Raw genomic sequence first — 19,901 nt, forward strand, 5'->3', positions numbered from 1 at the left:
TGGATAATTGGTATTTTTGTTTTCATCTTCATCATCATGTAGAATGCCCAAATATAAATTTTAAAAACTCTTGGTACATAATTTCGGTGGATGGAGAGTCCTGGTACTGGAGCAGAGACACTTGCTCAAGTCTAGGCGGGGACCTAGTTTCCTTTGAAACCCAAGAAGAATGGAATTTGATTAATGACGAAATTCAAAGGCGAAACACTACGAACTATGAAAATAAATGGAGAATTGATTTAAAAAAAAAGGGCCAGGAATTGGACCTGGGTGAGTGGAAGACCACTGACTATTTCCAAATGGGGACAAGGGGAGCCAAGCGGTGAACACGACGCGGCTTTCATGTACAAGAGGTTCCCTAATGGCGAACAGGGCGTATTTGGAAGTGATAATGGTACAAGTGGGAAAAAACAGCACGCTTATATTTGTGAGATCCCCGAGAGTGAGTTGATATGTTGTTGTTGTTGTTGTTGTTTTTCTTTTTTTTTATGTTATTTTGAGTAGACTCAAAGGCACTAAAAGCGCTGAAGGGCAATAAAAATATTTGCTAACGTTTGTGGTACTCACGAGAGAAGTTATAAAAACCCTCAGACAGTCAGAATCAAGTTTACACTTACCTTTGCGTAAATCAAAATATGTTTGAAACAATCCCAATGAACGTTTTCACGATATACATGTCTAACTTTAACCTTGTAAACAGGGGATAGCTGCAGATGGTTCTGTTACTATCACTTTTACGAACAACAACAACAACAGTTACGAGACTGATGGTGAATACCAATTGCAAATAATTATCAGCCCAATTGCTTTGTTGGATGATAGCGCGTGATGATGTGAAGAGCGGTTTCTTTTTGTGATGAGCTTGTGACTCATGTCGGTTAAGAACCATGCCAATTATCGTTTTCTAAAACAAATACAACAGATTTGCAGACTTATTTGTTCTTCGCATAAGGGAATCAATTTTAAGTTTACTGTATTCTATTTTAATGTCTGATCATTTGAACTGTAAAGTTGTAGGGGCTAATTTTAATGCAATGCAAAATGTGCAGTGAGCACACTAAACTGACCATGGTGCATCTAATCCGAATATGGCGGGCATTTCGATCGACTTAGTAACCACTACTCTATAACGAGGTTAGTAAGGATTACCTCAGTTCTCATACATCACCAGGGGGTGTAGATACATTTTCTTGTCTAAAAAATAGTCAATACTGAGGTGGAATATATTTGATGTTCTGCTCACCGAAAAGATAAACATAGGCATGCATAGCATGCAAGAGTTATTATTTTGGCTAGGTGGGTTGAAATGGGACACTTTGGGTTCTTAACCCTTTCAGTCTTGAAACAGGAAAAGAGAATAACTTTAAGTCCAGAATTTTGTGGAGAATTCATTTTTCAGTGGTGTTGGATAATGCGCTTCGAAAACGTGACAAAATGCAGATTGTTTCCGAGGAAACGACACGTAGTAAAGTGAAGTCTTAAAAGATTTAAAAGTACCTGATGAGGTTGTTGGAAATGCGTATCTCCCTAATAAAACTGATGTAAGTGTAACGACAGATATTTACAGCAACCTGTGCATATTTTGAGCTTGTTGAATCAGATAATAAGAGGTAAGGAATCCAGAAAAAATGTTCCAAAACACTTTTATAAGTTGAACTCTGCTTAAGTACCGCCTTCTGATTTTTAGTATTTGTTCTCTGGTAGCAATGAGACCTTTAGACTTAACTTACCATTTGCGAGATTTTTATCGATGCTGGAACTTCCTGTGAAATTCCACCAAAGCAAACCGGAAAAAAGAAATACACCACGCATGTGGCATCTATGCGGCACTTTGTCGACAAAAAGAATCAAACCCTATCGAGATCCGCCTTATAAACTATCAGTTTATCACTAGGAAGTCAGTCAAGAGGATTACAACGCCTCTTAGACTCCATTAGGTGAAAACGAATTTTGAAAAAGGCAAATAGCAAAAGCGAGACACACGGTGTGTTTCATTCTTATTCCGTATGAACTCACAAAATTCATCATGTCCTGGCTATCTAAAGGTTTTTTTTTTGTTTTTTGCTGTATTGAAATAGTTCCTCAAAAAACGTCTTTACCTGTCGACAGTGTCTATATTTTCTTTAACCATGCGCATTTTCTGGACTGTCTCATACCTCGTAGTATGACTTCTTTATCGCATTCGTTTGGTTTTAGTTTGTCTCTGTTTGTTTCTTCCCTCAAGGATCAGTAATAGTGGGGTTTCTGTACAAGGATCTACATAAACTGCCAACGATTGTTCAACCAATCAGAAAAGGAACAGGCAACATAAGATGATGTTATTTTCATGGATATCTTCCATTATCATTTACCTAAGAAATAAATAGCGCAGACACACATAAGATTAATATTTAAACACCTTATCTTAACAATATTCGAAAACCCCAATTTTAGGTGGAAGTCTTCCTGCCAATCCATGCCCATTTCAATCTCGGGAGAAATTGGCTTTGAATTACAATAAGAGTTTCTCAATGTTCCTACCTTGTCATTTCCCTAGTAATTACTATGTCTGAAACCACTAATAGTATATCAACTCCCGGATAATTACCGTACCTATGGATCCGCCAAGTCGGAAAAAAAAGCCGGAGAAAAAGTGTCCTCTTCAAGTTCCGGAGCCTAAAGGTAACAGGAAGATAAGTTACTCTGCGTGGCACTGTATAATTCTGACGGAATAATTTTGAGGTCGATGAGCCATGGAAGCACTGCGTCTTTTGGACTGGCTTCAGCAAAAGATAAAAAATTATAATATATTACCCTCCTCACTATAGGTTTTATTGTTTCTTGAATGCCAAAGTAGGTAAATGAAAGAAATTAACGTTAGTTGCAAATTGTTATTTTAGTCTCGCGCTGCCTTCCACGTGGATAGTATATTAAAAAATATATATATATGAACTTAGGATCCTGTTTCTGCTATGGGGTGAGCTGATTTTTTCCCAACACCGTTGGATAGGAAAAACATTGAACTGCAAATATATACAGTGTGTAGAATGAATTTTTTAAGGCATGATTAAGATATTTGAATACCAACAAACTAATATTATGCCGCTTGTCTATCTGCGGATTAAAGCTGGGTGCTGTTGACTCAAGAAAAAGAAAAACATTATCTTTTTATCGTCGAATAAGAATAACTCCCGCAAAATAAAACACAGATCAATCGAAAGGGTGTCAGAGATGTATCGGCAGTTGAATGGCAGTATAGCATTGCAATGAATTTAAACCGAAAAAGAGGTTATGATTAACTTGAGAAAGTGAACTCAGCCAACCAGAAATAGCAGTCGATTGTAGTGTGATCGTTTACTCAACGGCGATAAGTCGATTGCATATACTTGTCGAAGACAACTATCTTTAAGCGGAAAAAAGTCCTTTTATGTCGTGAATTTCTCATTTTTAAGAAGAAAAACAATTCTCCACACCTGCTGCAAGCTACTTTCAGTTTATTGGCCTGTCTAAGGGGAAAAAAAGCTGATTCACGTCCAGAACGTTCTACCGAGTATTATGATTGGCATTTAAATATAGCTAATACTAAAGAGTTTGAAATACTTGAGGAAAGAGCCTTTCATGCGTTGCGCCTAAATACAACGTAGCGTAATGTAACGATAACTATCTACAGCTACCGATTTTTATCTGTATACATAATGGGCTTGAAGAGCTGGATGATTGGTGAAACCGATTCCAGAAAAATGTTCAAAACCTTTTTAAGAAGTTGTGCACTGGGTAAGTACCACCTCTCTTATTTCTGTCGGGTATAACGTAGCAATGAGATCTTTAGACTTGACTTTCTATTTTGTGAAAATTTACATCGATTTTGAAACTTCCTGTGACACTCAGGCAAACGAAGCCTGGAAAAAACTTGTCAGTTGGCAATCATCAGAGAGAATGGCGGCGATTCTTCTTTTAGCTGATGTCACAATGTTTTTGGGTTTTCATATAATGCCAAATGATTGAAAAACAACTGAAAGTCATCGTTATTCGTGATGTTTTCCCTGCGGTGGTCTGTACAACAGCTCTAAACAGCCACATTTAGGATCAAAGGAATACAATAGCTTAATGGCTATCCTTCCACGCTGTTGTGTCAAGATGTCAAAAGAGTATCACGTACACTATCGCTACTCATTTATGCATCAAATGGCAGCCGGAAAAATAAGATGTTTTTAGTCTAGCGACGAAAGCAATTTAGAAGCAATCTTAGAAGGAGGGTCTCAATCAGGTTAACCTTTAGCCGTAAACAGCTAAAAAAGTTAACCGTTAGGCGTAAAAATTGACAAGTTTTAACCATCTGTTGTTAAAAAAGTTAAACTTAAAAATAAAAGTAATTCTGGTAAGAACCATGGTAAGATATTTACCGTAACCGTAAATCGGCCAAAATTTTAACCGTTAGCTGTAAGAGTTATCACCTCATTGAGTCCCTCTAGAAGTTCTCTTCTCAAGAAGTTGGGATATAGTTTCGCGCTCTCGGCGCTTCCTGCGTGCTTTGCAACAGAACAGAGTACACTCTAGGCATCTTTATTTGTCAACTTAACAGGTATTACGTTAGGCAGATGCAGAAATTAATGACCCGGCGCTTGGAAAAATATTTGATATCTTATTCCTGCTAAAACTAAAATGATGATACAACTAGTAACTACTAAATTATTTAACAAAAGCAGAAATAACAATAGCGTGTTGAAACAAGCCATAAGGGAAGATTAATGAGCGAAAGATTAGCATACAATTACGTAATGACACCTGCAAAAAAAATTTATCACGCATAACAAGAAATTAGATTGTTCTAGAAAATGTCGCACAATTTCCAGCAAAAGACAAGAGACATTATTATTTAAACAGCTATAGTTTCGATACGGAGGCTGCTTAACCAGTTTTTAATGATTGAAGTTTTATTTTGCTAATAAATTAGAAAGTGCCAGTCATTAAAACATTTTGATATTAGCTTTGTTCATGGTTTATCAATTCTTGTTTTTACGTAGCAAAACAATACTTATCATCTATTGCCTAGAGCCTTTATTTTAATTGGTCGTTCAATTTAAGAAGAACCAAGTCTCGACTTAAGTCACATTGAAAAGACAGCGTCCTGTTCAGACTTACGACGTACTCTGCATTGTGCATGCATCAAAAGAAATTCGAATTTAGAGTTCAAAACACATTAAAAAAACACTGCACATGCGCTTTGATAAATGAACCGACGACAACCAAAGCAATGGAAACATTTTACACCATCACCATATGCACTTCCATAAAATTAATCATGAAGTTCTTTTTTCTATCCAACAATAATGCTCCGCATCTGGAGTACATAGTCCGCGGTTTACTAAGGTACACAAAAAGGAAACAATTTTAGTGACGCAAAGCGATGAAAGCTTTTGATATGCAAAACTGTCTACATGGTGCAACAGGGTTCGAGAGAGTTTCAAAGATATGCTGCACATGCGCAGCCTCCGAGAGAAACATACATTAATCTCATAGCAACAATTGACAGCAACGTATCCATAGTTTGCCTTGATGAATTTGGAAGATGGGTGGAATCAAAGCCAGGGAAATTTTCGACGCGCTTTTTATAAGTTGCACGCTAAGTGAGTACCAGCTATATTATATATCTTATATCAGAATACTGTAGAAAAGTGGTTTCACAAAATTATTAAAATAATTTTAGAAAAAAAATTCAGGTTATTTTGTGAGACTAGGTTTGACTTTCTTAATCTCACTACACTGTAGACTTGAATAATTTGAAAAAAATTAGCTAGAATAACAAAATATAACATTTTGAAAGCTGCAGCGACCATTTTTAACCATGGATGTTGGGTTATGACGGTTTGCCGGCGCAATAGTTTTATTTCTAACAATGATGTTAAGGATCATATGAACGCAGTCGCTTAGCTGCGATAGTGCTCTCGTCTTTCACTGGTAAAACGGCCTCTCAGAATGATCGATTGTTTTTATTCAATCGGCCAAATATAAGCACTTGTGTTGACTGAAGTTGGTATTAGGTTTGACAGATGCCAGTCTCACCGATTCTGCCGGGCCGAATCGATGGCTTTTAGTGATGAAAGTTTTATCCAGTTCCCTCTCCATTCTTATGATAATTTTTAGGCTCGACCTAACCTAAACCACTCTGATCTATTTGTGGTTCGATACCTAAAGCTTAGCTAATTATTCTTTATGACATCATAATGTTAATTATTAACGGTTATCTAACGGAAGAGCGAACCATGTTTGAAACTTGTCGCTACCTCTTAGCAAGGAGAGGAAAATTACTATTCTGGCCGCATTAAATTCTAAATTTAGCTCGATACATCGAAATGTATATTTTCATATCTTAAATCAATTTTTTAGCATGTGTTTTTCTTTGAATTGATCCGAATTGCCCTTGGAATCTTTTGAAGGACTATGCAAATGCAGATATCACTCGGAACTGTCTCGATTAGAAATGGCGAAAACATAGAGAAGTTTTCCTGTGTTGACATAGACTTGTTTAATCACAAGAGAAACTTGGATTGGGAGAAAAGCAGATTGCGAGAGGCTATCGAGGAATTGCATAACTTTCGAGAATTATCCTAACCTCCTGATAATTCTTTTCAGCGCTTAGCGCAGAGGACGTGTTGAAATTATATTAGTCAGCAACACAAATATGACTTGTAAACTGCGGTTCTTTTGGAGAGCCCGCATATAGCTGGTTAGCGTGGTGAAAAGTTTGAGGTCTAGTCTTTCGTAGCTTACAAGGGCCAAAAACCCAAGGCGTTGATCATTTTCTGGCCGGTGGCAGATATTGTGATCGGAAGATATTTGCTTTCTTACCTTAAACACAGAGAGATGGTCTTTATGTCGCACATTTCTGAAAAGAAACAACTACATGAATGGACCCTTTGAAGCGTGGCGCATTCGGAATTTAAAAATTCGGAATTTCCGCATTCGGAAACAAGTTATGCAGGGGCATGCAGCACATGTCTACAACAAGTTATCGAAAATTGATTTCTTACTGAAATCTTGTCTAATATACATCTAATATGGTGCCGTAAAGCAAACTTTTAAATTCTTATGACAGAGACGAAACTGAGATGTGTGTGCCCGACAAGGTTTGGGCGACGGTTTCGGGAAGTGCTCGAAAGACGCCGTGTTGTGTCATTTATGCATAGCTTTGCTTTGAAGGGCGCCACGTTGGTACACGTGCTATTGAAGCATTCGGCTGCGCGTGACTATTAGAAATACGTCGTGTCTTCTGGAATATTTATGTCCCTTGTCAATCATCTTTCGAGACAAATTCTTCAACGCGAACTTCGCAACGAAGAAAAGGTTTTCTTACCCGTACGTGTTCTTAGCGAAGTTCGCTAAGGTTCTCGGTTAATTTCTAAGTTTAACTAGTATGATTGTAGTCTACTTGGAAATAAGAAGATTAAAGAGGAAGTTTTTACAAAGGTTTTCTTACAAATGAAGTATTTTGTCATTTGTTTTGTTGTTGTTTTTTTTTGTTTTGTTTTCATTTGTCTTTTTGGTGGAAGGGGTGGGGAATCTGGCTTTGCTGCTGAAACAATTTTAGCTATAAAATCCAACGATTTCATAGTTACGGGCCCACTAAAGTAGGTCTGCATACGCGAGTGAACCTTTCTCGGGAAATTCATCCCCACTGCACTTAGTATACTTTACCTGCTAATTTTTGAGTGGCCAGAGACGCTGGTTTTATTCTAAACTTCCCTATTTGTAGTGATAAACACACCGAATCATTATGGTACACCCGTTGTGAATTCAGCTATTGTCACGCAAATTAGTCAGATAATTAACTTTTCGGTGATACTATTTTGCAGTACGGTATCACAAATTTTATGCTAAAAGAATATGATAGTGCAACGTCGCAAGTAACATTGCTGTTAATACATGTAAAAAAATAAATGAATAAAAAACTCATTTTTTTAAAAATTTTCCTCTACAGTAATGCTGACTTTGATAAATGAATTACATGGATTGGGTAAGAAAAGACATGCTAATTTAGGCCCCTTACAAGCATTAATTTATTTTGTCGAGAATTCAAGAAAAAAAACTCTGACCGATTTATCATTATCAAAATAATTGATAAGCTAATCGTTTTCGGAGTGCACTTTTCTACTACCATAAGTGTACTCAACGTTTCTGAGGAAGAAAGGAAAAATATTGTTACTTTACTCTCACTCGGATCCCAGAACTACCATTTAAAACTAAAAGCAAATAGCAATAATAAGATTAGAAAGCTGTAGATGGGTTTTACCAACAAGATATCCATTTTCTATATGACAGGAGAGGTGTAAAGCGAAAGGATCAGGCACAGAGTTAATGATTAACATGAAAGTCTGAAAAAAATGCTTCGTATAATTCAAGTTCTGTACAGCTTGATAAGTCCAAACCTGTTATGCACCTTTGTTTAGTTATTCTCATTTTATTTCATTTTTTTGGTTTTTTTTTTTCTAGAATGCCAAATTTCATGTTTTGTTGATTCATGTTACTTGCTGCAAAACCGAGGACCGAATTGGCACGATGACAGGAAATTATGTCAAAACCAGGGGGCTGACCTAGTTTCCATTGAAACTGTAAAAGAATGGAACTTTTTAAATGACCTGATTCAAAATCGCAACAATTTAAAGCGATATAATGAGTGGATCATTGGTTTGGAAAAGAAAGGCCGCAATTGGACTTGGGTGAGTGGAAAACCACTGACTATTAACAAGTGGAAAGAAAACCAACCAAGTGACGACGGAGATGTGGCAATAATGGTCAGGGCGTCTTCGGATGGAGGTAAACTGGGCCTACAAGTGACCCAACGGGATCAGCCACACGCTTCTATTTGTTAAACTCGCAAAGGTAAGATGACAACGCACTTAGGTAAACCAGGAGCTTCCTCAAAGCCCTTGAGCGTAAGAAAAGTGTTATCAGACTGTAATACGATAATACAACGGCTTGCGCCATTTTTCACTCATTGCGTGGAAAGTTCATGCCAATTACTTCATTTTAGTTTTACTATGGCCATTATTCTTGATCTATCTATGCCTTAAGGGCTTAAAATTATGAAATATTGCTGCATAGGTGTCAAAGAATATCGCTATAATGAACATATTTCACCTTTACCCTCATGTGTAAAGGAGAGGGGAAGCGCTTGTTAGAGAAAATTTGTTTAACTTAGTCGATGAATTTCCAAAGGATTATTTCTGACAAATCGTTTCACTGTTTTAAAGATTGTTGTAAAGATTCCTGCTACACGTTTATGGGTTCTGGACTAACATGGGGGTATAACAGAGGTTTTTGTGAAGGATGTGGAGGTGACCTAGTTTCCATTGAAACCGAAGAGGAATGGAACTTCATTGATAGGCAGATTCGAAATCGCAGAATATTGGAGTGGTACATCGGTTTGAAAAAAATGGACGGAAAGTGGACTTGGGTGAGTGATAAGCCACTGACTATCAGCAAATGGAGAGAAAACCAGCCCAGGAAAAACAGTCATGTGGCATTTATTGACAGAGATTTCCATGCGGGAGATCAGGGCATATCTACTAATCTGTTGGGGGTAGCTCCCAAAGCTTACATTTGTGAGATACCTAAAGGTAAAACAAATTTGCGCCTCCTTAGCGCAAAATAAACTAAAAAACGTGTGTCTAGGCCCTTAGCGTGAAAGAAATGTCATCATGGACCACACGGTCAGGAGCACGTTGATCCTAGATTCCCACGCCTCTATCTCCCTTCCATGTCACAAAAGTGTATATGAAATTCAGGAAGAATGACTTACAATCAAGTATAAAGAACTTATCTTCCTAGCATAAGTCGGCCGGTTATCCATGTGAGATTAACTCTCGCGCGGTTCACGCAAATAAAAAGGGTCAGATCGAGTTTAAATGTATTGCGAGTGCGTTCTCATGCCGGCTGTATTCCAAAATCGTCAGGTAAATCACCCGTTTGTCGAGTGTCTCGTTTTCCTCACGTTATTACTATTCCCTGTGCAATTCGTATTTCCTATGTTATTTCCGATGTTGTGATTAGTTTTTCTGTTCTTAATGTATCATGTTCGTAATACTTTATTTAGAAACCACTAACAACGACGTGTAGATAGAAGAGTAGTAAATGCGATTATGGCGGATTAATCGGTCTATCCGGCATGATTTGCATGTGAGCGAGGCTAGTAAGATTTCCTCTAGAAGTATGTCACATTTCGCAATGCCAACGGGAGTTTTTGTTCCTCAATATCACTAAAAAGGGAATGTGGAAACTTTGTCATTAAATTAATTTAGGATAAAATACGTTCATTGTAAACGCATAGGTATAAGGAGGAATACATAAATCAGTCTCAGGAAAGTCCTTCCTTTTTTTCTTTTCTGAATACTTTACCCTTATTGCCACCTGTGACAGCAAGGCCATCAGCATCAGCGAAGGCACAACCGTCGCTGTCGCCATCGATATCAGCACCGTCGCCCTCACCGATGCCATTGTCATCGCTGTCTCCATTGCCGTTGCCCTCGCCCTCACCATCGCTATCGCGGTCTTCGTTGCTGTTGCCTTCGCCCTCACCATCACCGTCGAATTTAGTTCAGAAGTTGGTGAGTGTCATGATCATTTACGGTCCTTTTACCTCTTATGTTTTAGAAGGTATTTAGTACATACCTGTAACTAACGTTTTCATTATCATAGGCAAACGAATATGTTTCCAAACTTGGCAGGCTTGATAGCAACAGAAACACTTCTTTGCAGGTATCTAACTCTTTACCAATGACTAATTTATTATCATACAGAATACATCCAATAAAGATATAGATATATGTTTATATATAGATATACCCCTTTTAAAAAACTTTGCCGATTGAAAATATATATTAAAGATATACATCCGTCCTTTTTGCATTAAAAAAGGTGATGCATGATGCATGTATATTTCACATCGAAGGAACAAAACTTTTTTCTTATTTTGACAGCAGCTATCGTATTTTCCTTTCAAAAAACTTTCCCATTAATTTATTCTATCGGAAGCTTTTTTTTCATGGGAAAAGATGAGGTGTATATAACTCTCTGTATACTTATATATACATAAGAAACAGGTACATGGCAAAGTGGTATCTATCTACAAATTTATAAGTAATTAGAACCACTTGCTTGACATAGGTTACTTTATTAAATATTATATGGATAAAAATGTTTTGCGTGACTTCAGGAGGCTGTAAACGTGTTTGAAAACTTCGTCGTCAGTTTTGAAAACATGACAAAACTTCACGAAGGCCAGTTCACCATAGACGAGTTTCAAAAAGGAAGAGAATCCATCTTTAATGTGGCTGTCGCCTTCGAGAAAATTGCTCTCAATTATGGCAAGCAACACCGTCCAATAAAGATTGTAAGCCACAAATTGGGTGAGTTAAAACACCACCATTTTATCAGATTTGTGGTAACCTTCTTCGTCGATTATTATTTACGGTCTGAGTGACTAATACTTTCTCTCCTTTATAGGGCATTGACCTTTACACCTGGGCCGGGTTGTTAAAACTGGGTTTAGATAGCCGAGTATTAGTGTGAAATCTCATTTCAGAAATGAAGCTTTAAAGGAAACTTCAGCATAATTCTTCTGGTCTATTAACCACAATCTTTATGATTATTGGATTCTCTAAAAACAGTAGAGAAAATTATCCCAAAAAGGCTTTTGAACGAAGGAATAAAGAGACCCAGATTCGAATTTAACCTTATGTAAGGGCCAATTGACCTTTTTACAGTTCCCAGCGCCATATTGGATTAGTAACCACGCACATACGATAACAAGGCTGGGGTTGACCCGGCGGCTCTTTCAAACAGCTGATCTGCTGACAATTCACGTTCTAATGCACTTTTCAATGCGATTTCTCCCTTGAAAACGGTTCTTTAATACAACAACATAGAAATTTCGTATTAGATGACATCCAGAACCTCGAAGCAAAAGATCTGTGGGAGGTTTTAAAATCTAATTCAAAATCGACGGGCGGAATTAGAGTCAACATGGTGTCGAAAGTTTATGCTTTGCTTATGTGACACTTCCTTCCATCGAGTAGTGCGGAAAAGCGAGAACTTCTTACAGATGTCCAGGACCTAGAAAAAAACCAGAACGACTTCAAATACGAAGAAACTATGGTAAGGATTTCAGCCCTTGGATGGTCGAGCGATCTCCGTAATTTACCTGAGATTAATTTCATTCAGCTTTACGATTACCCCGTTATTTCACGAGAATATCGCCACATCGTGTTGAGAGGAACGCATTACAGGAAGTACCACAGAAGCTATTCAGTATGGCTTAGAAAGTGAGGCAAAGGCTGTAGCCCTCTAGGTAGATGAGATTTGTTATTGCTGCTGTTGTTGATGTGGTACTTGTTGTTGTACCATATCCTTCAGATAACGCTGTTCCCATTTTGTTTACCAAGATATATGTTAGTTTGCAATTTGTACATTTTATCTTATGGGAAACTATACAATGGAGCCTGTAGAACCACTTCATTATAACCCTTATTTCTATCAAACCATGAGGGAAACTGTAACTAACAGATGTCATAATATTTTGAAACCCATCTGGTCCAGGACAACCTATGCTCGCTATACATTGAAAACCATCTCAGTTCGCGACTCATGGTAATTTATTAGGTGGCAAGACAGTATTGAAAGAATCAGACCAGAATATTGGACAATTGAAAAACTCCCAAAAGTGACTGATTCATGTAACTTCTCCCTATCCAAAATATATCTGGCAAACAGATAGTAACAGATTATGAGGACAATTTTGTGAATAATAAAATTTAGTGTCATAGTCTATCTCGGTGTTGAGAACTGTTTTAGTTGGTGAAACTCACTTTTTTGAAACTCTCTTTTTTTCAATTTGAAGCATCAAATTGATTGATACATAAAGCACACAAACTATTTTTTGAGAGTTCCATGTGGCATCGATAGTGGATTACTATGCTATCATAAAAAACAGAAACAACAACTACTGAAAACTGCTTTTGTCACAAATAGTACCAAATTTGAGTTAGGTTTCTGGGTCTTCCATAATAAGTGAAAACTGAAGATACAGAGTCTTGGTTATTTTATTAAAAGCAATTACTTTCCAAGAGTTAAATATTTAGCAAAAATACATGCCTCCGTGCATAAACTTGAAGAAGTAAAGTTCGTAGGCAAACCATTGGGGCCATAAAATGTATGTGAACAACCAAGAGCGGCACACTGCTTTCCCTTCTTTTGGGTAGAAAAATTAGCTTTATCGAGATTTCGGCTATGACCATCCATTTTCCTTAAAAACCGAACAATTTTACTGCCCACGTACGAATTTCACCAAAAGTGCTCACAGAGATATAACACGAGTCAACCCCAGCCTTGTTCTCACGTGTGCGTGGTTGCGTGTCCAATATGGCGCTGGGAACTGTAAAAAGGTCTATCGGCCTCAAAACACCTGAGTGGGTTCTGAGTCATTTACAAACGCTTATGTTGGATTTACTTTGTCTCTTAATTTTTCAGTTAGTCACATTTTGATCGTGATTAGAGAAGTGAATTAAAGATATTATCGAAAAGAAGTAAAAAGGAAGAGCAAATCGAGGACATGAAATGTTTCTCTTACCGTATTATCCATAAGCAGCTAGTCTATTTTTTCCGACAGTGCTGGAAGTCCAAAGGCGTCAGCGCCAAAATGCAAGTGACTTCTACCTGGAGGTAAACGAATGGCAAGCGAGCATCAATATTGCCTCCTCAAATTTTGCAGATAACGGTTTGTATTACCTGTCGTCTTCAGTCTGAAAAAATGAAATATATATATATATATATTTTTAAAAGCGTAACGTAATTTCTCACGAAGGACAGCTCACTAGTTTTCGCAGGCTTCGCTTCAAAAACCTGCAGTTATTGGAAAATCATTGTTGGTTTTGGCCTGAAGGAAATATATATATATATATATCTTTTTTTGTTTTTTTTAGGATCAGTGGTTGTTGGTTGTGTATACAAGAATCTCCAAGACGTACTGCCGAAAAGTCAACCCAACAGGAATAGAAGAAGAAACACCAGGCAACAATATTTCTTCTTTTGTTTTATTTGTATACATGTTGCAACTAGCATTATGCACATTGACAAACTCTAGGTTTAAAATGCCTGGCCCCGGTTGTTCGAAGGATGGATAACGCCATCCACTGGATAAGTCTCTATCCGCTGGATAGGGTAGCTTTGAATAACGTTTTCTTCTCTTGGAAAAGTGAATAAATAACAGAATATTGGCTAAAATGAGCAAATAGTTTGGAAAGGTCACTAACTTATACATCTCTCAAACCACCTTTTTTTTGGTCACATTCTGGTTCATTTTTAAAATAATTTTGTACACAGATATTTGGGTAGCAGAATAATAATGGCAGCAATGGAACCTAAACCCAAGAAATTGCTGGAAGATGTCATCTTAAAGTTCAAAAACATAAAGGTAAGCAGATTAGGTGACGTGGAAGTAAAGAAAGATTATCTGGAATGCCCTATTTTTTTTTTATATATCTCCGCGATGATTTTATTTTCAGAAAAAAGAAGGGGCGGAGAATTGCATGTTCTGGAGAGGCTTCAACGAAAGGTAAAAAATTGCAATACATCATTTACTTTTCTGAGAATTTTCCTGTTCTTTTGGTCGTCGGTTTGCATCTATGTACCCGCCAATATTTTCCGTGAATTTTCTTGGAGTCTAGTTGCTTGTTGGCTGTATTTGCGAATGTCCTCTTATTTTCCAGTTGTCGTGGGAGACACTTTTACCAAGAATTGTTATTTTTTATTAATTTCTCCATAATTTATCATTAATTTTTCCTCATTATTTGTCCTATTCAATATGTTTTTTTGTGCGACCTAAACTAAACAAATAACTTCTATACTAAGATTCTCTTGGCTTCTCGACTACCAAATGTAGAAACTTAATTCAGTGATTTTAATGGAATTTTATAAGATGATTTCGTCTATTAAAATAATTTTTCCAAGCTATACTCATTCTATTTACGACAACTTTTGTCCAAAAGTTTGGAATGTACCCAATCAAAGTTTAAATCACTGCCGAACAAGGAAAAATTGTTAATAGTTTATGCCGTGACTTATAAAATAATGAAATGCCAATAATGTGATTGATGTTATGAAATCAAAAGGCTTTTGATGAAATTTGCACTTTTGGTGCCATGGAAGGTTATTTCCTACACTATGTCTTGGCTGCTGAGGTAATTTCTTCTTTGCAGCGCCGACGGATTTTCAGACGAAGGATGCCATGTAGTTACGTCGAGAAGCAATACAGAAGAAACAGTTTGTAGCTGCAATCATATGACTCATTTTGCTGTAATATTTAATTACAACGATGGCACAAAGGTAATCAATTATGATTGTGTTTTTCTTCCGGCACTGGTGATACATGTAAATTAATTGAGCTAATTCATGTGTCTCTATTTTCCTTTTTATGCTATGTGACGCAGCTTTCCAAGCAGGACGAGACTGTGTTGAAGATAATTACCTACGTAGGATTAAGCTTGTCGATCATCGGGATGCTTTCAACATCAGCCTTGTACTTTTTCTTTACGTAAGTTTGGTGGCTAAATAATTGATGATGTACACATTTTCATGTCTTATTCCACTTACTATCGATTTTAATTTTCAACAAAGGAAAAAAAACTAAGGAATAAACGTTACTTTAAGTTATCCAAAATGTTCCTTTTGATTTCTCCGTGACTAAGGTAAAGTAAGTCGAATAAATCACAATTTACATTGCGTTTCATGTTCAATTAGGACAGCGTCAACGATCCATGGTCTCTTTCTTCAATCTCTATTGTTTTCTTATTCTCCTCCAACTTGGCTCTTTATTTGCCTTTTGATTCTGAAGCTTTTCATTGATTTTTTTGGTCTTTGTTTTGTTGTTTGTTTGTTTTTCTTTTTTTTGCTTTAATTTTCATTTCCAATTCTTTTGATTTCTCTGGAACTTTTCATTTGAATTATTTTTGTTTTGATTGTTTGGTTCTATTTTTCTTTTTCATCATGTTTGCTTTTTGTTTTTGCTTTCTTTTTTCGTCATCTTTCATTTCACCAGAGACGTGCGGCAACCTTTGTCTCAAATTCGATTGAGCCTTTCCGCGTCCCTCGGAGTTGGACAAGTAATTTTTCTCGCAGGAGTAAACGCCACAGAACACACGGTGAGAGGCTTCTCCGGCCGATCTGTTCATTTAATTAATCAAATCTTCCTGCTCTAAATATTTTTAGAAAAGAGCACAGAAAGACGCAAAACATATTTCATTTCGCAGGCTGCTTGTATCGCAGTAGCAGCTCTGATGCAATATTTCCTGACGGCTGCCTTTTGCTGGATGCTGGTCGAGGGAATCTACCTCTACCTGTTCGTTGTGAAAGTTTATAACATAAACACCAAGATGCACATGTATCACGTCATCTCATGGGGTATTTTCATTATTTATTTTATTACAACATATATTGGAAGTTGTAACTTGCTCTCATATTTGCTGTTGTCATCAAGTCAAGTGCTTTGAATTTATTTTTTTGTATGTACCATTAGGTCTCCCTATGATCATGATGGTCATTTCACTTGGCATTACTGCTGCGAAAGAAGGAATTCAAAGCTATATCAGTGATGAATAGTAAGAAACATATCAATAGGTTACTTTTTACCTTTCTTCTCTCTCTCGCGCACTATCAAGTTAAGTTCGTTTTATTTTTCTTGTTCTGTTTTTCCTTGCGTTTTTTTTTTTTAATTTATTCTGATGACTTTCATTCTTGTCTTTCAATTTTACTAGTTGTTGGCTGTCTTCGACCAACAATCTGATCTGGATATTCGTCTCCTTTGTAACGTTCATCGAAGTTGTGAGTTTATGATTAATTTATTTCACGGTGCTTGGTTTACCGAACTAGTTACTCAATACTTTTCTGTTGGACTCACTATGTTTCTTTGTTCGATCTAAGCTAAACAAATAACTTCTCTACTAAGATTCTCTTGGCTTCTCGACTACCAAGTATAGAAAATTAATTCAGTGATTCTAATGGCATTTTTTTAGCTCAACATCTTGATACTCGTACGAGTCATAAAGGAGATGTCCAATTTGGTGCAGCCAACAGGTGAAGACGACCATATTCAGCAAATACGGTAGGATTCACAACATGAAATTATTCAAAACAATGAAAAAAAATTTCCTTAACAAGCTGTACGTACGGCAACGTTCGCCTGGCTCCCTTATCCCTTGACCAGTTTGCTATTACGATACCTGTTAATGAGACTGCGAAAAAAAAAAAAACTCTTTTACATGCATCTTCAATTTTGTTGTCGATCTCAGAATTGGTATCAAAGCTTGCGCACTGATGATTCCTTTACTGGGTGTCACGTGGCTATTTGGTCTTCTTTCGCCTGTACAAAAGGCTTTCGCTTACATTTTCACAATACTCAACTCTACTCAGGTGAGTTTCCGATTGAAACTCTTAAACTCAATCAATCTAGATTATTCAATTTACACAGCTCTGACCAAAGAGAGAACCCTTTACAATGATTAGATGATTAAAAAATAAAATTAAAAACCTGTTAACTATTCAGTTGACCCGAAATGTATTCGTAGCAGTCGTATTAGACTTATTAGATACTGATTTTTGAAGACGATTATTACATGCATTGTGCACTGAGATACCCAAACAATGCACGCTCCGCCGGTTCCTACCTAAGTGCAATATTGTTAAAAAATTATCTTGAAATTATGTTTCTGCAACAGGGTTTCCTGATTTTCGTTCTACACGGCTTACGAAACAGTCAGGTAAGAAAAGAAAACTAAGTCAAGAATAAGGAAAGTGCATATTATAGCACAAATGTTTAAGCATGAATAACTATTTGAATGAAATTTGAAAGAAATGTATCGTTTGTTGCTTGTCTATCTGCAGATCAGAGAGCGATTGAAAAGAAAGATGAACGTGGTTTTTACCACTTCAAATAAGGAGGACTCCACAAGGAAGAGCCCACAGGTCAATTCAAGTGACGTCGGCGATGCACGGGCAGTTGAATTGCAGCCTCGCAGTGACGTTAAATCGAATTAGCACTCTACTTAAGTCAGTGGATTTAACTGTCTGCCAGTAACATTCTATTCCATTGAACGATTGTGTAGTAAATAGCGATTAGTCGATGGCGATCGATCTGAGTTTCAATCTGCTGTTAAAATGTAATGTAGTAAAAGTAAATTAACTTAAGGTGCATCATGTAAGTCGTTAGTGTTTAGTTAGTAGGACGGATGTAGAGCTACCGAGTAGAAATACTGTCAATAAATTGTTATAACTATTATTATTATTTTATTATTATTAAGTGAGATTGTTCTCTTGTTTATTGTTTTAGCAATTCACCAGCTGCAAGTGCTATTTTTTATCTTAAAGGTCTTTCCAGAACATCGCATACATAAACTTGCTAAAGATCTTTTGTTAGCTACATGCTAAGTTGTCCTCACTAAGGATCAAATTATCGTAACTACAGGTTGATCTGGCTTGTTATTAAGTGACTTTCATTAAAGGTTAAATCTACTTTAGAAGTTCAATGAACTCATGACATGAAATAATTACAAATTCTTCTTTAATTAACCATGCGTTTAGTTCCAACACGCATTTGACTGCCTTCTTTGAATCCTCGTGCGCTACATTTTAACGCTTGCTACATGATGCTTTCACGTTTCATATCGGAGAGGATACTTGTCAAACAGTACCTTGTTACTGTAATATAAGTAGCCTCGTCCAACATCTACTGTTATTACTTATGAATAAACAGATGGATAGATAGATGATGCTGAGTTAATGAATAAATAACTATGTTAAAAAAGAAAGAAAAGAGATTACATATTTTAACCCTTTCATGCCCAAGATCTCATTTTTAATTCTCCTCACTGTCTGCCATCCAATTCGCAGGTGCTACTTCTGAGAATTTGGTACTGGATCAGCTAGAAAATCCTCAAACTGAAATTTTTCCTTATTCTCATAAGCTGTCTGATCGATATTGTATTGATACTGTAAGGAGAAATTCTGTCTCGGTCACTCATGAAAGTTAAACGATTAAGGATCACTTGAATTTTTCAATCCTTACTCTCCGCATTCCTTAGATAAGTATTTTTATTTCGAATCGTAAATGTATCGATGGGTTCTGATATTTACAATCAGAGCCGTGGTAACCAAAACTGGAGAAAACTTCATCTCACAGCGATCGAAGAAAAATTGCGTACAGTAGACAATTTAAAGGAACGAAGCGCAGTAATAGATATGTTAGGTAATTCAATCAGCCCCATTTCTAAACGTCAATACAAGTGAGACATATGTCCTAAAACCTGCTATTGCATCTCCCCAAATTAATGTGTTTCTTGTTCTTGTAAACACTTCTTGAACAATATTATGGTTTTGACATGTGACTAGAAAAAAAAAGAATCGGATAAAAATATTATACGTACTTTTCTTCCCCTACTTTCAAAGGAGCAAAGAGAAGTGTGCACGGTAGGAATTGACGCACTCACAGCGTAGGTTACAACTTAAGTATTATCTTTGCTAGAAAAACAAATTGCAAAAATTTATCCTTCAAGCTTTACTTTTTTCCTTAATGGGCCTCGAGCACTGCAAAGAGATTAAGGGATAATTGAGCAGTCTTTTTCCAGCTCAGTTTATGCCGCAACGCGATAAGCACGAACGCCTTGCATAAAGCTCAGCTAATGGAAACACGACAAAACAATCGACAACATTTTATTATTAGGTCATACCCGTTTATAAATTAGCATATAGGGCTACTGACACTACCATACTTCATCAGAAGAAAATAAACAAAGGAGAGGATTCTGAAATGCGCGAAATTATTCCTCTACACCAGTCAATTGTGATCGGTATAAACGCTTCAAGTGGCGACTGACTCA

General features: G+C 36.8%; 3 protein-coding genes across 3 annotated transcripts in view; 2 read left to right on the forward strand and 1 right to left on the reverse strand.

The window, feature by feature from the left end:
- LOC149051961 (uncharacterized) overlaps nucleotides 1–19,901 on the reverse strand; it is a 193,801-nt gene that overhangs the window by 138,092 nt on the left and 35,808 nt on the right. The window lies entirely within an intron of this gene.
- LOC149051967 (uncharacterized) lies at nucleotides 362–14,170 on the forward strand. Its single transcript, XM_089200182.1, has 9 exons — nucleotides 362–442; nucleotides 701–770; nucleotides 8,470–8,793; nucleotides 9,231–9,596; nucleotides 10,396–10,583; nucleotides 10,675–10,734; nucleotides 11,192–11,384; nucleotides 13,643–13,750; nucleotides 13,956–14,170. The coding sequence occupies exons 1-9, from the start codon at nucleotides 362–364 to the stop codon at nucleotides 14,114–14,116; spliced, it is 1,551 nt and encodes a 516-aa protein (XP_089056308.1). The 3' UTR covers nucleotides 14,117–14,170.
- LOC149051968 (adhesion G protein-coupled receptor D1-like) lies at nucleotides 14,353–18,227 on the forward strand. Its single transcript, XM_089197869.1, has 11 exons — nucleotides 14,353–14,446; nucleotides 14,538–14,587; nucleotides 15,231–15,565; nucleotides 16,070–16,172; nucleotides 16,281–16,431; nucleotides 16,547–16,628; nucleotides 16,785–16,851; nucleotides 17,043–17,131; nucleotides 17,319–17,439; nucleotides 17,745–17,786; nucleotides 17,911–18,227. The coding sequence occupies exons 3-11, from the start codon at nucleotides 15,531–15,533 to the stop codon at nucleotides 18,061–18,063; spliced, it is 843 nt and encodes a 280-aa protein (XP_089053995.1). The 5' UTR covers nucleotides 14,353–14,446; nucleotides 14,538–14,587; nucleotides 15,231–15,530; the 3' UTR covers nucleotides 18,064–18,227.

The sequence above is a fragment of the Pocillopora damicornis genome, chromosome 1 (assembly GCF_964200805.1).
Source record: "Pocillopora damicornis chromosome 1, jaPocDami1.2, whole genome shotgun sequence".
Taxonomy (NCBI): Eukaryota; Metazoa; Cnidaria; class Anthozoa; order Scleractinia; family Pocilloporidae; genus Pocillopora; species Pocillopora damicornis.